Source organism: Phoxinus phoxinus (assembly GCF_949152265.1).
Source record: "Phoxinus phoxinus genome assembly, chromosome: 7".
Lineage (NCBI taxonomy): Eukaryota > Metazoa > Chordata > Actinopteri > Cypriniformes > Leuciscidae > Phoxinus > Phoxinus phoxinus.
The window spans coordinates 36,060,022-36,080,032 of record NC_136882.1 but is presented as its reverse complement, the minus strand read 5'-3'; the positions used below and the strand labels follow the sequence as shown (position 1 = coordinate 36,080,032).

Here is a 20,011-nt window from a genome sequence, read left to right as displayed (position 1 = left end):
GACGAGGGATTCCAGTTTACACCGTGTTTTAATCCGTCTCTTTTGTCCACTTTCAACCACTGTTCTTCGAGGGGAGGGTCTATGTGTGGGAACTTGCGCAATTTACATATGCATGCAAAAGGAAACACACGGAGAGCATCAGCTTTAGTTTCTGCTCTGACAGCCGCAAGACCAGCCGAATGCTGTGAGTGTGTGTGTTAGAAATCAGGAAGTAGGGCTGTGCGATATTGAAAAAAAATGCGATATGCGATAACTCCTTAAATATGTGATATTCAATATGCGATACGATAATGCTTAAAGTGTGTAAAATAAACTTAAATTATCTTTAAAATATATTTAAAATGATATAACCTACATGTGTTTCACATTCTTTTTATGACAAGAAAACATCCTTCTAACTTCTGAAAGTGAACATCAGTGTTTTACTGTATAGCATAAGAAGTGTTATTTTAACATCAGTGTAAACCACAGGGTTTCAGGTTATCCTACATTAGGTTTATTTAATAAAAGATACTGAATCATAAAATATAAAAATAAAACATTGCTTAGTTTTCACTGTATGAATTAAATATATCCTGATACTTATTAAAGCTAAAAAAAACTTTGTCTTTTGTTCATGACCCCATTTATTGCAAGCTGTTGCGATATGCATATTGCGATATATGCATTTGGCGATATTTCGATAAATTCGATATATTGCGCAGCCCTATCAGGAAGGGTGAGAGAACATTTTGTTTGGTACGTTTTTTGCCTTTAAACCAAACTTGAATCTTCGTCCAACAAAGTTTAAATCCCGTCTGGCTAGCGCCGCTTCCCATAATGTCTACACGTTAAGTCAGTAGACGGAGAGTAGACAGTCTTTTGTGGCTGTTTGAACACAATCGATACACTACGAAAACAATCCGGTCAAATGAGTTTGACTACCTCTGGAAGTGGACGAAAGTGGACAAGCTCAAAACGTTTTAGACCACTTGTGATCCGATCGACCAAAACACATCTTAATACCAGGTGTAAACAAGACCTAAGCAAAAATTCAGTCATTAATTACTCATCTCGTTTCAAACCCGTAAGACTTTCGTTCATCTTCAGAACACAAATGAAGATCGTTTTGATGAAATCTGAGAACTTTCTGTCCCTCCATTGACAGCTACGCAACTAATACTTTCAAGCTCCAGAAAGGTAATAAAGACATTGAGCAACGCAAGTGCTTTTTTGTGGGGGGGGGGGGGGGAGGAGAGGAAAATTTTTATAAAAAATATAAAAAAAAATTATATTTTTATATAAAATATAAAAAATATTTTATTTACAAAATATTAATCTTCATAAAATTGAGGTTAAACCACTGGAGTCACATGGTTTACTTTCATGATGTCTTCTTTACTACCTTTCTGGAGCTTGAAAGTGGCAGTTGCGTCAATGGAGGGACAGAAAGCTCTCAGATTACATTAAAAAGATCTTCATTTGTGTTCTGAAGATGAACGAAAGTCTTACGGGTTTGGAACGGCATGAGGGTGAGTAATTACTGACAGAATTTTCATTTGTGGGTGAATTAACATTGTAGTCAAATATAATCAAATATAATTTTGAATGCCAAACTAGGGTTCACAAACCCCTAGGGTTTGTGAATTGATGAAAAGCTCATCATTAATTAAATCATAACATATCAAAATTAAATTATTTTTCAATAAAAATATAGAATTTTTTATTGAATAAAATGTGTATGTATTTAAAATTAAATGTATTTTTTTCACAGATTAAATATTTTATTTATCTCCATGTCATGTGACCATTAACCAATATGCTTCAGTGTTGTTAAAACTGAAAAATATTTCTCCTGACAAAAAAGGTTTGGGAATCTCTGCTGTGATGTGTCAAAATCCTCATTATGCCACTGCAAATGTGTTGCATTGACGATGTTGTGTGTGACTTTTGTAGCCGCTAACCGTGGATTTGCACTACTACTACATACTGGAGCTGTCCTTCTATCTGTCGCTGCTCTTCTCGCAGTTCACGGACATCAGAAGAAAGGTACGTGAGTTAGGTTTGGTGAGACTTCAGTGGTTTGAGTTTCTCATGAGAAGGCTCGCGCTGGGTTTATTGGCTGTGACGTGCGGGTCTGGTTTCCTCTGCTGTGCACAGGCAAAACTTCCTTTTCAACATGTAAAAGCATGACCACTAATAACTGCCACTTCATTTCATCTTAAGCTTGCAGTGTGTAATATTCATTCTGTGTTCTAATATTCATCTAAGGGTTTAAATATGAAAAAATACATATTTATGCTCAGTATGCATGCATGATCCTCATTCATATACCAGTTTCTTTGTGAATGTGTTTGTTACATGTTAAAATTGCAGTTTTTCAACTGAATACTGTAAGTAAGTGGGTGCCTGACATATAATTGATCTGATCCATTGCAGTTCTCCTTCAAATATTGTTTTGCAATCTAAATTATTGCTGATTTATTTTCAGCGTTGGCATTTTGATTATAAAGGACCAAGTAAAGAATTGTGAATATTGCTCAAATAAAAATAAAATGTAGCCTATCTATCTCTACTACTCAGGCATATTAAGCACTCTAAATAAATAAATAAATAAATAAATATACTACCATTCAAAAGTGTCAGTAAAGACATAATATTACAAATTATAATATTAAAAACATCTGAATTTCAAATAAATGCTGTACTTTTTACTTTCTATTCATTAAAGAACCCTGAAAAAAAGAATCACAGTATCCACAAAAATTAAGCAGCACAATTTTTGTTTTCAATATTTCAATATTTTAAAATAAAATAAAAAGTATTTGAAATTTTAATTATATTTCACAACGTTTTACTGTATTTCTGATATCAAATAAATAGATAAAATAAATGCAGCCTTGGTGAACAGAAGAGACTTCTTTTAAATAATATTTTGAACACTAACTAACTAACTAACTAACTAAATGCTCCAAACCTAAAGTCAGGAACTTTTTTCTGAACATGGACCTTTTATAAAATCACTCATAGGAACATTCTGGGAAATTGTTGTACATTTGCATGTACATGGACATTTGCATTTGTTTTTTCCCCTAATAGCTTCGATTAGATATTCTTATATATGTCGTATGGTCTTTGTTTCTTGTTGCCCCGCCCACCATGAATCATTGGTCCAATATCCTGCCTCACATAATTCTATATTAACATTTCTATAAACATCTTCTGTTTGGCTGTTATTGTGCCATGCCACACATCATTTGTGCTTTCATTGTGGACAGGCAAATGACTTGACACCTGGTTGGGACACAACGCAAATCTTAAACAAATGTCATGTAAATGAATGCAAATGTAAACAACTAAAACCCAGTGTGCCTTCAGCGGTCTCAGAGCTTCATGGAGATCCACAGGCTCTGTAATGGTCGCGGGTTGATCATGAAAGAGCTCTCCCGCTGCCGTACTGGGTTTGTGTGTAACGCAGGAGATGCTCAGCCTGTGTGTTTGAACAGGTGGACGTTTCTCTCAAAGACTTCTTGAAATCACAGTTAGCACTTTATATATTTTCTTCCTCTTCTTTCCTTTACAACCCCTCAGTGTCAGACTCATGCACTCACTCGCTCTCATTTCTCTGCTCATCGTTGGCATGTTTTTCTGTTTTTACAGTGTTTGCAAGGCAGCACATTCTGCTTAGGGTTTGGTGGAAACAGAAACCCTTCCTTTTAAAGTTCTGCAATTCATTTAGTTTGGACTGCTTAACACACTGTCTGTGTGTGTGTGTGTGTGTGTGTGTGTGTGTGTGTGTGTCTGTCTCTCTCTCTCTCTGTGTGTGCGTGCGTGCGTGCGTGCGTGCGTGCGTGCGTGCGTGCGTGTGCGTGTGCGTGCGCGTGCGTGTGTGTCTGTGTGTGTGTGTGTGTGTGTGTGTGCGTCTGTGTGTCTGTGTGTGTCTCTGTGTGTGTGTGTGTCTGTCTGTCTGTGTGTGTGCGTGTGTGTGTGTGTGTGTGTGTGTCTGTCTGTCTGTCTGTCTGTCTGTCTGTGTGCGTGTGTGTGTGTGTCTCTCTTTCTCTGTGTGTGTGTGTGTGTGTGTCCGTGCGTGCGTGCGTGTGTGTCTGTGTGTCTGTGTCTGTGTCTGTGTCTGTGTCTGTGTCTGTGTCTGTGTCTGTGTGTGTGTGTGTGTGTGTGTGTGTGTGTGTGTGTGTGTGTGTGTGTGTGTGTGTGTCCGTGCGTGCGTGTGTGTCTGTGTGTCTGTGTCTGTGTGTGTGTGTCTGTGTGTGTGTCTGTGTGTGTGTCTGTGTGTGTGTCTGTGTGTGTGTGTCTGTGTGTGTGTGTGTGTGTGTTTCTATCTCAGTGGGGACTTAACATGAATGCCTCATGGGGACTCGTGGCTCCGCGGGAACCGTGGTTTCCGTGAGGAAACAAGCTTTTAAATCATACAGAATGAGTTTTTTTTTTAAATGTAAAAATGCAGAAAGTTTTCTGTAATAGGGACGTTTAGGGGTCGGGTTAGTGTAAGAGGAGAGAATATACAGTTTTTACAGTATAAAAACCATTACGTCTATTCAGAGTCCCCACAAATATAGTGAACCAGACATATTTATTTTATCTGCAGGCTACTATAAACCAGACATATTGTGACAGTACGTACAGTACAACCTGAAACTCAAATCCGATCCTTTTGCTGCCTTGCATACCCTGCTGTTTCCTTCAGAAAATGCAAATCTTGTTTTTGTTTCTTTTGCTCTCTCCTTTCAGTTTTCCTTCCATGCCCACATTGAGGACGTCCTCTGCCCCATTCCCGCCTGCACCAGTGTCCTCCTTCTCTTCGTTTGCCATGCTTCCATTCTGTTTTTCGCCCCACTGCACTTCCTCCTCATCTTCATCTTCATCAACCTGCTCGGCTGAGTCAGTTCAATCCCATGATGCCGCAGGGGAGCATGCAACACCTGGCCTCTTAACAGCTTTCTTCAACAGGATTTCCTCTGAGAGAATAGAGTGAGGACACTGCAGCCATGTTTCAGAACGAAGCTGCTTCATTTCAAGATTTCTTATTGAACAAGTTGTGAATAAAGTCTTGAATTAGTCATTCCTGTTCTGCAGGACATTTTGGACTCTCACCCACCTTTTTAAGCATAGGTCTAAACCTAAATGTTTGTAATTCATGAATGCTTTAGAATTAGAAAACAAAAATACAGAAAGCACTTTAAAAAAAAAAGTTTACTGTAAAGCAAATGTACTGAAGCCATTTGTACACACAGCCAAGCTGTGTTCTATATAAATTAATATCTCACATTTAGCCCGCTAAAAGGTTATAAAGTACCGTATCCATATTGACAAGTTTTCACTGGACAATATTAATATTTACAAAATATTAATTTCCCAATGCACGTTCACACAACAACATCTGCTCTCGTGTCAACACTCATAATTATAGTTTTTTACACCTATATTAGCATTTTATCACAAAAGGAAATAGCATTGTGCTTTAATCCAACATTTAAACTAGACCATTTAGACAACTTTTTAGATTTTGGCTAAAAATGGACACAAATATGTGGCAGTGCTGATTTCCACAAGAAATTATTTTTAACCGGTGTTGTTATTGTTAATTAAAACTAAAACTATTAAAATAATTTTCTTCATTAAAATAACGCTGAAGTCAAAGAAAATGTAAATATTGTATAAAAAAAATATTTAAAAAAACGAAAATTAGAAATGACTGAAATAAGTTGAAGTACTAATTTACTAAAACTGAAATAAAAATAAGTTAACGCTAAATAGAAATATTAAAAAAGTAATGCAAATGACAAACGTCCAACAAAATTACTGTAAAGCCATTTGTCTAGCCAAGCTGTGTTCTATATAAGTTGATATCACACATTTAGCCCGCTAAAAGGTTTTAAAGTTACCGTATCCATATTGACGCAAGTTTTCACTGGACAAGATTAATATTTACAAAATATTAATTTCCCAATGCACGTTCACACAACAACATATGCTCTCGCGTCAACACAACACTCATGCGGCATGGCGCTCTCGTGAACGTGCGTTGGAGATTAATATGTTATGAATAAAGTGGTATAAATGTGGTATGAATAAATTGTTTAACAAAGCACTCGCATTGCTTCATAAAATTAAGGTATGTAGCCTATCAATACTTAGCCTAAATATCTGGAAAGGTTTGAATAGTAATGATACACCGATACCTGCGTGTTCTAGCTCTCTCTTCTCTCCTTACACACCTGCCTCCCCTCACTCGCTCACTCACTCACTCACTCACTCACTCGCTTCGGTTGAACAGAGAAATTTATTTATTAGGATTAACCCCTTGAGATGAACCATCTCGTTCTCGAGGGGGAATAGTGCTTGTATTGCGCATAATTTTACTCATTCCCGTAGGTTTTGCGTTCACACCACTGACCTATATAAGTAGCGCTCTCACTACACAAACACATACAAAATGATGTCAAAATGCCCGTCTTGCCTAGTATTTATATAAATACAGTCAGTTTTGCAATGTCAATAGTTGAGTGAAAACAGTAAAAGTATTGGATCCATACGTTAGCTCTTAAAGTGACAGCAGCCTAATAAACCTGCTGCCGTCTGTCATGTTAATCTAAGAACAAAAGACAAAGAGAAAAATCACTCTCTGCTCTTGAGTGAATAAGTTTTGTAACTTTAATTGTAAGCATTAATCTGTATTTACTTTAAAAACAGTGTTCACATACATGTGGGCAAGCTCAGACACATTAACATCTTTAATACTAACTTGATTTGATTTACACAATGGCCAGAAAATGAATCCAATGACTAACACGTTGAAAATGAAGAGCTGTTGACAGTCAATAAATGCTCAGTCAGAGTTCAGCAATTGGCAGTAAGCACTTTCATAAGGGGGCCAACATTGTTTAAAAAAAATAAAAATAAAAATTTAACTAATGAAGAAACAGCTGGAATATTTGTTAATAAATTTAAGTAATTAAATAAAAAAAATCTTCACTTTTATGTTCACTTAATTGTGATATTAAAGTAACCAATTTGACTTCCATCAACTTTTAATGTGTTCAAAGTTTAATGTTTAATGCAGTGTATATAGACACAGGAGAATGTACTGCATATTAGGAATGACCCAAAGTTTGCCTTCTAGGTGTACAGTGCATAAACATTTACACGTTCCATGTGACTTCCTGCAGGACTTTCTCCTGATGTTCCTGCATCATGTGGCCACCATCTCTCTGATCACCTTCTCATATGTGAATAACATGGCTCGAGTGGGAACGCTTGTCATGTGCCTGCACGACGCTGCCGACGTTCTGCTGGAGGTGATTTCCCATTACATCCATTACAACCACTGAACAAAGACACAATTCTATGCTCATTATATTATTAGTATCTATGGCATCTACCTACAGCAACAGGAACTCCTTGGTAAATAAAGTTCCTTTGGCCATTTTAAAGTTACAGATTCATATCTTATTGTTGGAAAGTTAATTGGCAGGTCTACATGATAGGGAGAGATCATTTTAAAAGCATATTCCACCCTCATGTTGTTCCAAACTTGCTTGACATTTTTTCTTCTGGGAAAAATCACAAATAGTACAAAAAAATAACCATAAAGTACTATAAATGTAGTCAGTATGAGTCATGTGCTATTTTCTAAGGTATAGTTCACATTATAATGACAATTAACTCACCCTGCTGTTGTTCTAATGCCATATGTCCTTTCTTTTTTTGCACCACAAAATTAGATTTATTTATTTATTTTAAAATATCACGCTCGTCCACAAAATGGCAGTGAATAGTGACCAACATCAAGCTCAAAAAGATGCAAAAGTATCACAGAATGGTCCGATGCGAAACGTGTCGTATATTGCAAGTGTTCTGGGGGTATAGGATAGGTTTTGGTGAAAAACGAACCGAAATGTAATGCATTATTTAATGAAGATCCTGAGCTTGGCCGTTGCTCTTCTGTGTGCGTCTGCGTGTTCACGATACTCTATTAGTGGCACGGTTTAAAAAGCACACAAGTTGTGAGAAATCAAGATTAATAAATACATGTTACGTGACATGAAATGCGCATAGCTGTGCACACAAGACCAACGGCCATGGTCAAGATTTTTGTGAAATAATACATTAAATTTTTTTTACCAAACCCTATCATAAATCCCCAGAACTCTTGGTATATACGACGTGTCACGCTGGACCACTAAGGCTATACGTTCACACCGCAAGCCTTAGTGCACAAGTCCGATATAGTTCAGATCCCTTTTTTTTTTTTTTTTTTTATGTGGCCAATATCAGATTCCAGTGCGAACAGATCATGGTCCTGAACTGGACCATCCTAATCCTTCAGATGAGACGTTATACTGAGGTCCTGACTCTCTGTGGTCATTAAAAATCCCAAAAGAGTAGGGGTGTAACCCCGGCATCCTGGCCAAATTTGCCCAGTGGCCTCTGTCCATCATGGCCTCCTAATAATCCCCATATATATACACTAATTGGCTTCATCACTCGGTCTCCTCTCCACCAGTAAGCTGGTGTGTGGTGGGCGTTCTGGCACAATATGGCTGCCGTTGCATCATCCAGGTCATGCTGCACATTGGTGGTGGTTGAGGAGATTCCCCCCTTCCATATGTGACCCTGGACCACAAAACCAGTCACATGGGTCTTTTTTTTAAATTGAGATTTCTACATCACCTGAAAGCTGAATAAATAAGCTTTTCATTGATGTGTGGTTTGTTAAGATAGGGCAATATTTGGCCGAGATACAACTACCGGTAATTGGAAAATCTGGAATCTGAGGGTGCAAAAAAAATCGAAACATTGAGAAAATCTCCTTTAAAATTCTACATTTATGTTCGCGATTGTGCTGCATTGACTCACAAAAATAAATGTTTTATATATTTACAATAGTAAATTTACAAAATATCTTCATGAAACATGATATTTACTTAATATCCTAATGATTTTTGGCATTAAAGAAAAATCTATAATTTTGACCCATACAATGTATTGTTGGCTATTGCCACAAATATTCCCGTGCGACTTTTAACTGGTTTTGTAATCCAGGGTCACATATGTAAAGTGCTTTGAGTACTTAGAAAAGCGAAGAATAATTATTATTATTATAACTGACCCACATGCGCAAAAGAACAATAAAAAGACGTCATGCAGCACATTGTCATACTCATACGGAAGCAAACACGGAGAACATTTAGCCTAAGTAAGAGATTGCGCGTTTATTTATAGTGTGATCTGCCGTCGAAGCCAGCAAATTTATGCGCAGGTAATATTAAAAACAAAGACGAGGATGCGAAAAAAGAGCAGTTTTTAAATATTTATGAAATGAGCCCTCATGTTTTGCTCTTGTATATAGAGGTGTCACTGTAATACTTATGAGTTCTGACACGTCACAGTCCTCCACTGACTACCTTTCACAACTGTCTTGATAACGTCGTCGGTTATGTAAGATCTTTGAAGGGACTCCCATGAGCTCAGAGTTGTGACGAATGTTCCTCTAGACAGAATCAATGACGTAAAAGTCGCATGAATTCTGATATGACTGTTCAGACAGAAGGTCGCATTGCAAAACATCTGAACTATATCGGCTGTAGTAGGACCACATATGGAAGTGGCACATATCAGATTCGAAAAGATGTGGCCGTTCTATGTGGCCGTTCAACCAGTCATGACAAAAACAAATCTGAGTCACATATGTGACCAAAACCAGTCATAAGTCACACGGGTATATTTGTGGCAATAGCCAACAATACATTGTACACTCTAAAAAATGCTGGGTTGTTTCAACCCAATTTTGGGTAAAATATGGACAAACCCAGCCGTTGGGTTAAATTTTTACATTACATTTTTAACCCAACGTTTGGGTTTGTCCGGGTTAAAACAACCCAGCATTTTTTAGAGTGTATAGGTCAAAATTATAGATTTTTCTTTTATGCTAAAAATCATTAGGATATTAAGTAAAGATCATGTTCCATGAAGATATTTAGTACATTTCCTACCTTAAATATATAATTTTTTTTAATTATGAGTGAATGCAGCACAATCGTGAACATAAATGCACAACTTTAAAGGAGATTTTCTCAATGTTTTGATTTTTTTGCAGCCTCAGATTCCAGATTTTCTACACTCTAAAAAATGCTGGGATGTTTCAACCCAATTTTGGGTAAAATATGGACAAACCCAGCCGTTGGGTTAAATTTTTACATTACATTTTTAACCCAACGTTTGGGTTTGTCCGGGTTAAAACAACCCAGCATTTTTTAGAGTGTATGGGTCAAAATTATAGATTTTTCTTTTATGCTAAAAATCATTAGGATATTAAGTAAAGATCATGTTCCATGAAGATATTTAGTACATTTCCTATCTTAAATATATAATTTTTTTAAATTATAAGTGAATGCAGCACAATCGTGAACATAAATGCACAACTTTAAAGGAGATTTTCTCAATGTTTTGATTTTTTTGCAGCCTCAGATTCCAGATTTTCTACACTCTAAAAAATGCTGGGATGTTTCAACCCAAATTTGGGTCAAATATGGACAAACCCAGCCGTTGGGTTAAATTTTTACATTACATTTTTAACCCAACGTTTGGGTTTGTCCGGGTTAAAACAACCCAGCATTTTTTAGAGTGTATGGGTCAAAATTATAGATTTTTCTTTTATGCTAAAAATCATTAGGATATTAAGTAAAGATCATGTTCCATGAAGATATTTAGTACATTTCCTATCTTAAATATATAATTTTTTTAAATTATAAGTGAATGCAGCACAATCGTGAACATAAATGCACAACTTTAAAGGAGATTTTCTCAATGTTTTGATTTTTTTGCAGCCTCAGATTCCAGATTTTCTACACTCTAAAAAATGCTGGGATGTTTCAACCCAAATTTGGGTCAAATATGGACAAACCCAGCCGTTGGGTTAAATTTTTCAATTTAAAATGTTAACCCAACGGTTGGGTTCTTCCATATTTGACCCAAATTTGGGTTAAAACTACCCAGCATTTTTTAGAGTGAGTTGTATCTCGGCCAAATATTGTCCTATCCTAACAAACCATACACCAATGGAAAGCTTATTCATTCAGCTTTCAGATTATGTATAAATATGTGTATAAATTAGTTACCGGTACATGGTTATGTATAAATTACCCATAAGACACATATATATATATATAACACATATAAGACACACATTTTGTGGGTCACATATGAGCAAATGAATCGGATTTGGGCACATTAACCTGCAGTCTGAATCTAGTCACATTCAGGATTCAAGATTGGTGATGCAAGATGTGCTATTTGCATGCATTAGATTATCTGTCATGTTGATATAAATCATGCATCAAGTTTGTGTTTGCAGGCTGCTAAAATGGCCAACTACTCCAAGTGCCAGAGACTCTGCAACGTCCTGTTCGTCATGTTTGCCCTGGTGTTCATCAGCTCCAGGCTGGGAGTGTATCCTGTATGGTAAGACACTCCTGTCAGTAATGATGATGTGTGTCAGAACCTCTCGTTCTCATCTGTATATCTGAAATGTTCCATTTTATCATCTTTTACAGCGTTTTTATTTCAGGTTTTGACACCTTCAGTCAGTGTTGTTGCCAAGTAATAGTTACTATGGCTACAGCAGTAGTGTTGAGATGTGGAAGTGTTCAGAGAGAAAACAGATGGGATCTTAGTTTTTACACCTATAATTAGCATTTTATCACAAAAGGAAATAGCATTGTGCTTTAATTTAAACATGATTTTATTAGACCATTTAGACAACTTTTCAGATTTTGGCTAGAAATGTGTGGCAGTGCTGATTTCCACAAGAAATCATTTTAACCAGTGTTGTTATTGTTAACTAAAACTATTACAGTTGTTTTCTTCATTAAAATAATGCTGAAGTCAAATAAAATGTAATTATTGGATGAAAAAAAAAAAAACGAATGAAAATTAGAAATGACTGAAATAAGTTGAAGTACTAAAATTACTAAAACTTAAATAAAAATAAGTTAACGCTTATTTAAAAAACTAATATAAATGACAAAAGCACAACTAAATTACTAAAACTTAAACTAAAATTAAATCTGAAATTTAAAAAATAAAATCTAGTTAATTTTTTTATAAAAACCATACACTCTAAAAAATGCTGGATTGTTTCAACCCAATTTTGGGTAAAATATGGACAAATTTTTTAATTACATTTTTAACCCAACATTTGGGTTTGTCCATATTTTACCCAAAATTGGGTTGAAACAACCCAGCATTTTTTAGAGTGTAATAGTGTAGAAAATAATAAGTAATAAGTAATAAAAACAATAAAATACACACACACACATACACACACACACTTTAAAACAAGACGTAAATGTGCATGTTGGCATGGGAATAGCGTGATAAAATTATCCATATCCAATGAATGCACATCAATCTCTCTACCTCATCTTAGCACCTCTGAATGTGGTTTGATCCGATCACATAAAGTTATGAACCATGTTTGTGCCTGAAACTGATGTTAATACCAGTTGTATCTCACAAGTTTCACTACTGTGACTTTTTCAGATCCATTATTCTTTTGACATGATTCTTTTCTTCAGAATGAGTCATCTATGCTTTTTCTTCTAGCTTTTCCTCATTAATCATTTAGTGCTGGAAAGACGTTTTATTCACTCACCTCATCTAAGTGTCTACTGTGGCTTTTGAGTACTTGATTGTGTGACTCTAATGGAATTAGAGAAACGGTGTAATCACAGCGTGCGATGAGATTCAGCTCCGCGTGAGGAAGCGTTGAGTTGCCGCTGGATGTGACGGCAGCAGCCCGAGTCTCTGGTCCTCCGAGTCCTCACTGTCGTTTAGTAATGATTATGAAATGGCCTTCACTGAGCTGCTGTCACAGTCCCTGTATTCACTGATATGCTGCAGTGCGAGTTCATGTCCATTTTGATTCAGTTTTTAGAGGTTAAGAGTCGTGCATCTTGTGCTACAATGCAGCAATGAAAGCTGACCTTTCATAAAAGAGTTTGCATGATCAGCATCACTCATTTGATTTACATTCGATCTAGTGACCTGCAGAATCTGAAATATTGCTTTGTTGATTTACATTAATCGTTTAAATTTGTCCTAAAACGATAACGTCCTAAAACAGTTTATTTCCAGATCTACATTACGTTTTGAATGCCAGAAATTATAGTGTAGTGTTTGTATTTATTAATATCAATAGTCATTTGTTATTATTTTTTAAAAATATATATATATATATATATTTTTTGTAATGTGCTTTTGTCATTTTTATTAATTGTAATGTATTATAATTCATAATATTTATTTTATATATTTTCTGTTTCTATTAGTTAGTTTTTTATATTTCTATTAAGCTATTCTATTTTAGTTTTAGAAATTTTTGTACTTCAGTTTAAACTTATTTAAATTTCGGTTTAAGTTTACCATCTAATATTGTACATTTTATTTCAGCTTTATTTCAATTAACAAAAAACATTTGGTTTCAGTTTTATTCAACTATAACAACACTATAACACACAAGGATTTTAGTTTTTTTTTTTTTTAAAGCTGAAAATCATAAATATATTCACTAGTGATATGATTTAATTGCTTTTCACTTTTGACCAAGAGGTGGCGCTGTTACCAAATCGATGTGTTGTGGTCACAAAGTTTTGTTCAATATGCCAAAAAGCATTGCAGTTACAGCCTCAGAATTAGCTTGCCACCATGCCGTTTTGTCTATCAGAAACTCATTGCTGGCATAGTCCCACTCTAGATTAATTAAAATAGACAGAATTAATTAAAAGCTATAAGGATTTTTTATAGTAATTTTTGACTGCAAAATGGTGCTGTCTCAAAACTTTTTGAGTACCTTCAAGGCATGGTGGAGTTTCGTAAAAATAAGCGTATGCGTTTGTAAAATACTGAATTGCATTTTACGACATAATTCAAAATGGCTGACATCCAAAATGGTTGACACTGGAGAATTGGGTATCATTCGACTCGGTATGCTGCACTTAATCAAAAGAGATCCGTTCTATGATTTTTGTGGAAACTGTTCAGAAGTTATTCGAATTTTATTTTTTCATATTTCTTCACCAGTAGGTGGCGCTGTGCCGAAACGCTGCAAGTAACCTTGTGATGACATGTACCAAGTTTGGCCTTTTTACGCCAAGTCTTCGCAGAGATACAGCCTCATGCCCATTTTGGCATGTTTGTCTTCAAAATAGTTTGCGCGTTGCTCAAGAATGGTTTGGTTTTCAAAAATCTTTTATCTTTAGTCTAAAAGATGATCTGTGCCAATTTTTGTGGAAGTCGGACAAACTATCTAGGATGAGTTTGAACAAGTATGTTTGTCAGAAAATTCGAAATGGTGGAAAAATGATCATGGTGGAACGTCGAATTGTCTTGAGCCAAAGAATCAGAGGAATTTGTTTTTAGCCGTTATGGTTCAAAAGTTATTAGCATAAACATGAGTGCAACTTTGGACATTTGGTGGCTCTAGTCTAGAGGGATTGAGTTAGAGACTTGAAAATTGCCGTGGTTAATGTTGAGACTGTCCTCTACCTGTGTGCCAATTATTTCCCCACTGATCTCACATAAGGGGTTTGAAGCCATGTTTGTTGAATATACTTGAACTAAATGAATGTCCTAAAGTGTTGTAATAAAATGTGTGTGTTTTGCAGGATTTTAAACACTACTGTGTTTGAGAGTTGGGAGATCGTTGGACCGTATCCATCGTGGTGGGTGTTTAACACACTGCTCGTCCTGCTGCAGGCCCTGCACACCTTCTGGTCATATCTCATAGTGCGCACCGCCTACAGGGCCATTTCCAGAGGAAAGGTGAGACTTCAGAAAACCACACCATCTCCTCCATCACCCTTATTGCAAGGGCTTCAGCCATTAAATTAGCAAAGCTATTGACAATTTCAATTTAAGTTTATTTATATTTGGGGTGTCGCGATACACCGATATTGACCGATTAAAAAAAAAATATATATATATGTATATATATATCTTTATCGTGTTAATTAGAGGTGTTGCAATATACCGTTATTGGTGATAACTGTAATTTTTAAAATATATAGACCTTATGTAGCCCCGCCCCTTTTCAGCGCTGCGCTCATTGTCTTTTGTCTTCCGGTCCGTATTTTCACAGCGATCTTACGCATTTATGAATTAACGGCTCGTTTTAAAATCTTCCCGGTCTACTGACATTTGTGAAGACATCTGCTTTAAACATTACAATCCTTATGATAACTTTCGTTAACAAATGCTGTAGCTGAATAAAACGCAGGTAGACATTTTGACTGATTAAACATAAAGAGAATTAACGCACTATTGCGACAGTATTGTGGTTTATCTGTGGATGTATAAGATGTAACATAAATTACCTCACCTTATAAATAAGGCACCCATGTTCCTGTGATCAAAAACAGGAAAATGATTTCCATAAAGTTACAATCGTCAGAGAATTGGCGGTTGATAAAATAAAGTCCCTCTTTACTTTTTTCCTCATTGAACGTCATCTTGTGAGCTGCGTTTCATGTTGTTTTCAAAATCAGATTGTTACATCTACTATCAAAGTTGGTTTATATATTTTATATATAAATGTGCTTTTTCTTTCTTCTCTACTTCACACGCTGCCATCAAAGGCGGGAAAATGGAATCCTTTACATGTAAGTAGTTCATTATAAAAGTGTTCTGTTCTGTGCATGGATGCATTAAGTTGCTTAGAGTCTGATTTTTCAGATACACTGCCACTCAAAAGTAGGTTGTTTAACCCTTTTATTCAGCAAGGATGCATTAAATTGATCATAAGTGACAGTAAATTCATTTCAAATGTTACAAAAGATTTCTATTTTTAAATAAATGGCGTTCTTTTCAACCTTCTATTGATCAAGGAACTGTGAAACGTTGCACCATGGTTTCCACAAACGCACACAAAAAATCTGTATATTAGAATGATTTCTGAAAGATCATGTGACACTTCTTTCATAATAGATTTCTTTCAAGTACATATAAAAAAATGTACCAACCCCAAACATTTGTAGTGTATGTTGGCAGGAATTATTCTTAGATAACGGTTAAATGTAGGTGATTAGAAAGTAAATGATCACATGTAATTGTCTCGCAGTGTGCTAATGCTGCTCATTGCAATTAGTTTAATCATTTGTATATTATTTGAACTCAATAGTGTGTATTGCATCTCTATAATCTTCCCAGGTGTCAAAGGATGACCGCAGTGACATTGAATCCAGCTCTGATGAAGACGAGGTTCTTCCTCCCTCTCAGAAACACCACACTAACGGGACCAACGGGGCTCACGGCACCAACGGCTACCTGTCCGCGTCCCCGTGTCCAGACGAACACTAACCCTCCGCCCCGCGCGGAGGACGTTTCACTGGGTCCCAGCTGCAGATGGTACCTGCATCACTCTCCGTTGTGTCAAACCATGTATGAACATTACCGGTCCGGTCCCGTACTGGAACTACTCAATAATGTGAATGCAGTTCTGTTTCGGTTGGTCGCTTTCCACAATTTCCCCCAGATGTTTTGTGTTCAGTTCGTTCGCTTTTGTTTTTGTGGTCGTTGATCCCGCGCCATTGGTTATCGAAGCACCTTTTAGATTCAGTGCAGCTCACTCTTTGGTTTCAAGCAGGCGAATGAAAGCGCCGTTCATTCTTTCGTTCATAATCACGTGAGCATGCTGCTGCGGTCATGTATTCTGGCATCTTGGGAATAGAAGTTTTCTTGGATTAGTGTTTTTGTATTTATTTATTTTTTGTATCTTTAATAAATTTGCATTTTCCGTGCTGCTGTTTTTTTTTTTTTAAATCTTCTTTCTCAACATACATTCCCCCTTTCCACGACAAGATGACGGTGCTGGAGCCGGTGCCCAGTCTGGAACCATTCAGCACATTTCCACCGAATCAGCCTCTAGGCCTGAAACATGCTCTATGCAAGTACAGTAAATGAATGTCAATCACATTCAGCCGATGCAACATTGTATTCCGAAAGAGATTTCAATTCAAACCGCAACATTTTGACTTTTTTTTTTTGCTACGTCTGAAAAACAATACATCAACAGAGTAATATGTCTGAATACATAATATTCGAAATTACCCGGATGACCTTACTACTTCCGGCGAGTGTGCATACAATGGATCTTTACTATCCCATGAATCCCATGATGACAATAACATGGCAGCTGTAGTAAGTCTGAATTGTATTCATACTACACACACAGGCCTACATATTATATAGAAAATAAATTTGTAATGGTTGCGAAGTTTCAAACCAAATGTAGTACCGAGGGTTGTGCGATATATATCGTCTACAATTTTATCGTAATTGTTGTTCTAACGATGTGCGATCTGACATTATCGATTATGCGTCTCTCATTTTAAACACATCAATATCACACAAAGAGTGCCATTTATTTTCTCCAAATATCAGCATGATTACAAATGTGATATTGTTTTTGTACAACAGTTCAATAAACAAGAAGTTATTAAGTGACTTACATTTTAGACACAAAATTGCCTGTTTTTGCTCTCTCAAACGAATATAGTTCCTAACAAAGCCACAGCACTGTTTTGCATCTCTGTGCAACACATGGTGGTGTTTCGTTACTGAATTAATCGGTTTTTAAACGGATTGGTTCAATTAATAATTCAATGACTCACTCATTAAGAATACATTTTCCCAATAACATTTCGACACCCCAGGTTTCCAGTTGCTCGAAAAGCCATGAAAGTCAGAGATTGCAGAGTCTACAAAACATAAAAAGCATCGGCATCCATCTAAAAAGAGGCATATTAAAACGCTCATTAAAACACGGATACATATACAGTGTAAGGCTCGTTGCCTTCCATTGTCGAAGTGCCCTCAATCTGGCAACCCGTGTGAGTGTCGAGTCTGAGGAGGCGGGGGCGGGGCAAACACTTCTCTCCAGTATTTTGAATTTGGACTGCAGTACCCATTTCAACTAGCCTGGTTGACACCAGACCCTTCTCAGTTGTAACTGAGAGTGGGTCTGGGGAAGGTTCATTCACAGCCCATTTCCAAAGGGGCGTCACCAACGGACGTCGCTCAAATGCCTCTGGACACAATTGGATAGACCTAAAACCAATCAGAGCGATCGTCATCGTGTAAAGCCCGCCTCAGCGTTTGTGATTGGTGCCTCGATTTGGAGAAAATGGGCTTGAATGGGCTCTTGGCCAGACCGACTTGCAGAGCAAATCTCAAATTTGCCAGAAGTTCGTCAGGGTTTTCCCAGGCTACACTTCAACCGCTAGCTGTCAATATCCTGTACTGCACCTTTAAGCACAGCGATGTACTAATGGAAAGGTTATGCAGTAACAATCATTTACGGCATTATTCGGCTCTAAGTCGAGAGACTCACAGATCCCCAGCTGAGCACCGGTCTTGACACGAGTACCAGCATCATTTTCGTAGAAAAGGGGTAACGGTTTTAAATGGGAAGAGTTACCAAAGTCAGTCAATTTGCTCAAATTTATAATTTGTTCAAATGAATCACTATCAATTAGTGGGGTAGTTTGGGTTTGGCAAGATTATTTTTCTGTTTTTGAGGGACTGCATTTATTTGATCAAAAATACAGTAAAAACTGTAATATTGTCTCTTTTTTTTAACTATTTAAAATAACTTTTTTGTTATTTTAAATTTTCATTTATTCCTGTGATGCAAAGCTGAATTTTCAGCATTATTACTCCAGTCTTCAGAGTCACATTATCCTTCAGAAATCATTCTAATATGATGATTTGATGCTCAACAAACATTTTTATTAGCCATGTTGAAAACAGTTGCTTCATATTATTGAAACCGTGGTACATTTATTTCTAGATGGACAGCATTTATTTGAAAGTGAAAGTCACTTTTCACTTTTTATCAATTGAATGCATCCTCTATAAATTCAAGTATTAATTTCAAATAAATAAATAATAATAATAAATACTGACCCCGAACTTTTGATACATTGATGGAAACCCTTTATCAGTGTTTCATGTGCTTAAAAGAAAAATTGACACTTATTGGAAGTATTTTATTGAAGAATCTTTCCTCTTTGAAAAATTTATATAGGAAATATTTGATATTCTTTTCTCATTAAGTCCCAGTCATATTTCCAAATAAATAGTGCATCATCAGGCCCATCATAAATAAGGTTTGGTTTCATTACTGTGCAAAGTAAGACTTCAGAATTAAGGTACATATGAGATTATGAAATATATCAAACTATCACACTGTTTGAGACCAACATACAATGATGGTTGTTTTTTTATGTTGTCTGTTTTTTTAGTTTAGAAAAATATTCTTCCTAGTTTCCACATGCATTTGATCATCATTCAGCCGAGCTTTATTTAAAGCGTTTGATTTGAGTGTTTTAATGCCGTTTCTTTCAGTGTTGGGAAGGTCGCTGCTGCTGTCTGTTTAAATCTGGAGAAGCGCTACAGCTAATTAGCCGTCATCTTATTTGCACTGCAGACAGGTTGCTGTGTTATGTGGTTTACATTTGATGTCAAAAAGGCGAAGAATAAAAATAAAAAAAGACAACTGTATTCTCTGCCTTCGCTGGATAACTGATTATCAGCGGTACTAATGAATTATGTTGCCATGTATTTTAAATAAACACAACAGACCAAAACACTTCTGGCTGCTTTTATGTGTCTGTATCTCTAATATTACACCTAATAATTCATGATTAGTTACAAGGGATAATTTGTCATTTTATTTCGAAGCATTCTTGGATTGAGTTATCCTTTTGCAGGTTGCAGGAGAAAATGAAACAAGTGAAAAGAGGATAACTCATAAAAACTGTTGTGGGATACAACGCCCTCTAAAGAGCTCCAAACACCCAAACTAATAAATAAAACTTAATATAACTAAAAACAACAGACACAGAAGAGATCAGTTGTAGGAAAAAATATATTATCATAACCACATAGAGGAAAAATATACAGAGACAAGATTTTTGAGAGAGATTTGACCATCTTAGGGTACCTTTGCACGACAATG

General features: G+C 36.2%; 1 protein-coding gene across 1 annotated transcript in view; it reads left to right on the top strand.

Moving 5' to 3' along the window:
* The window catches only part of cers6 (ceramide synthase 6), a 52,719-nt gene extending 33,083 nt beyond the window's left edge, over window positions 1-19,636 (top strand). Inside the window, exons 6-11 of the mRNA XM_079618640.1 lie at window positions 1,936-2,028; window positions 7,164-7,292; window positions 11,351-11,457; window positions 14,661-14,817; window positions 15,630-15,653; window positions 16,201-19,636. Coding sequence (XP_079474766.1) covers window positions 1,936-2,028; window positions 7,164-7,292; window positions 11,351-11,457; window positions 14,661-14,817; window positions 15,630-15,653; window positions 16,201-16,350 — 660 coding nt within the window. The 3' untranslated portion in view covers window positions 16,351-19,636. The remainder of the gene's footprint in view (window positions 1-1,935; window positions 2,029-7,163; window positions 7,293-11,350; window positions 11,458-14,660; window positions 14,818-15,629; window positions 15,654-16,200) is intronic.
* Window positions 19,637-20,011: the final 375 nt, after the last annotated feature.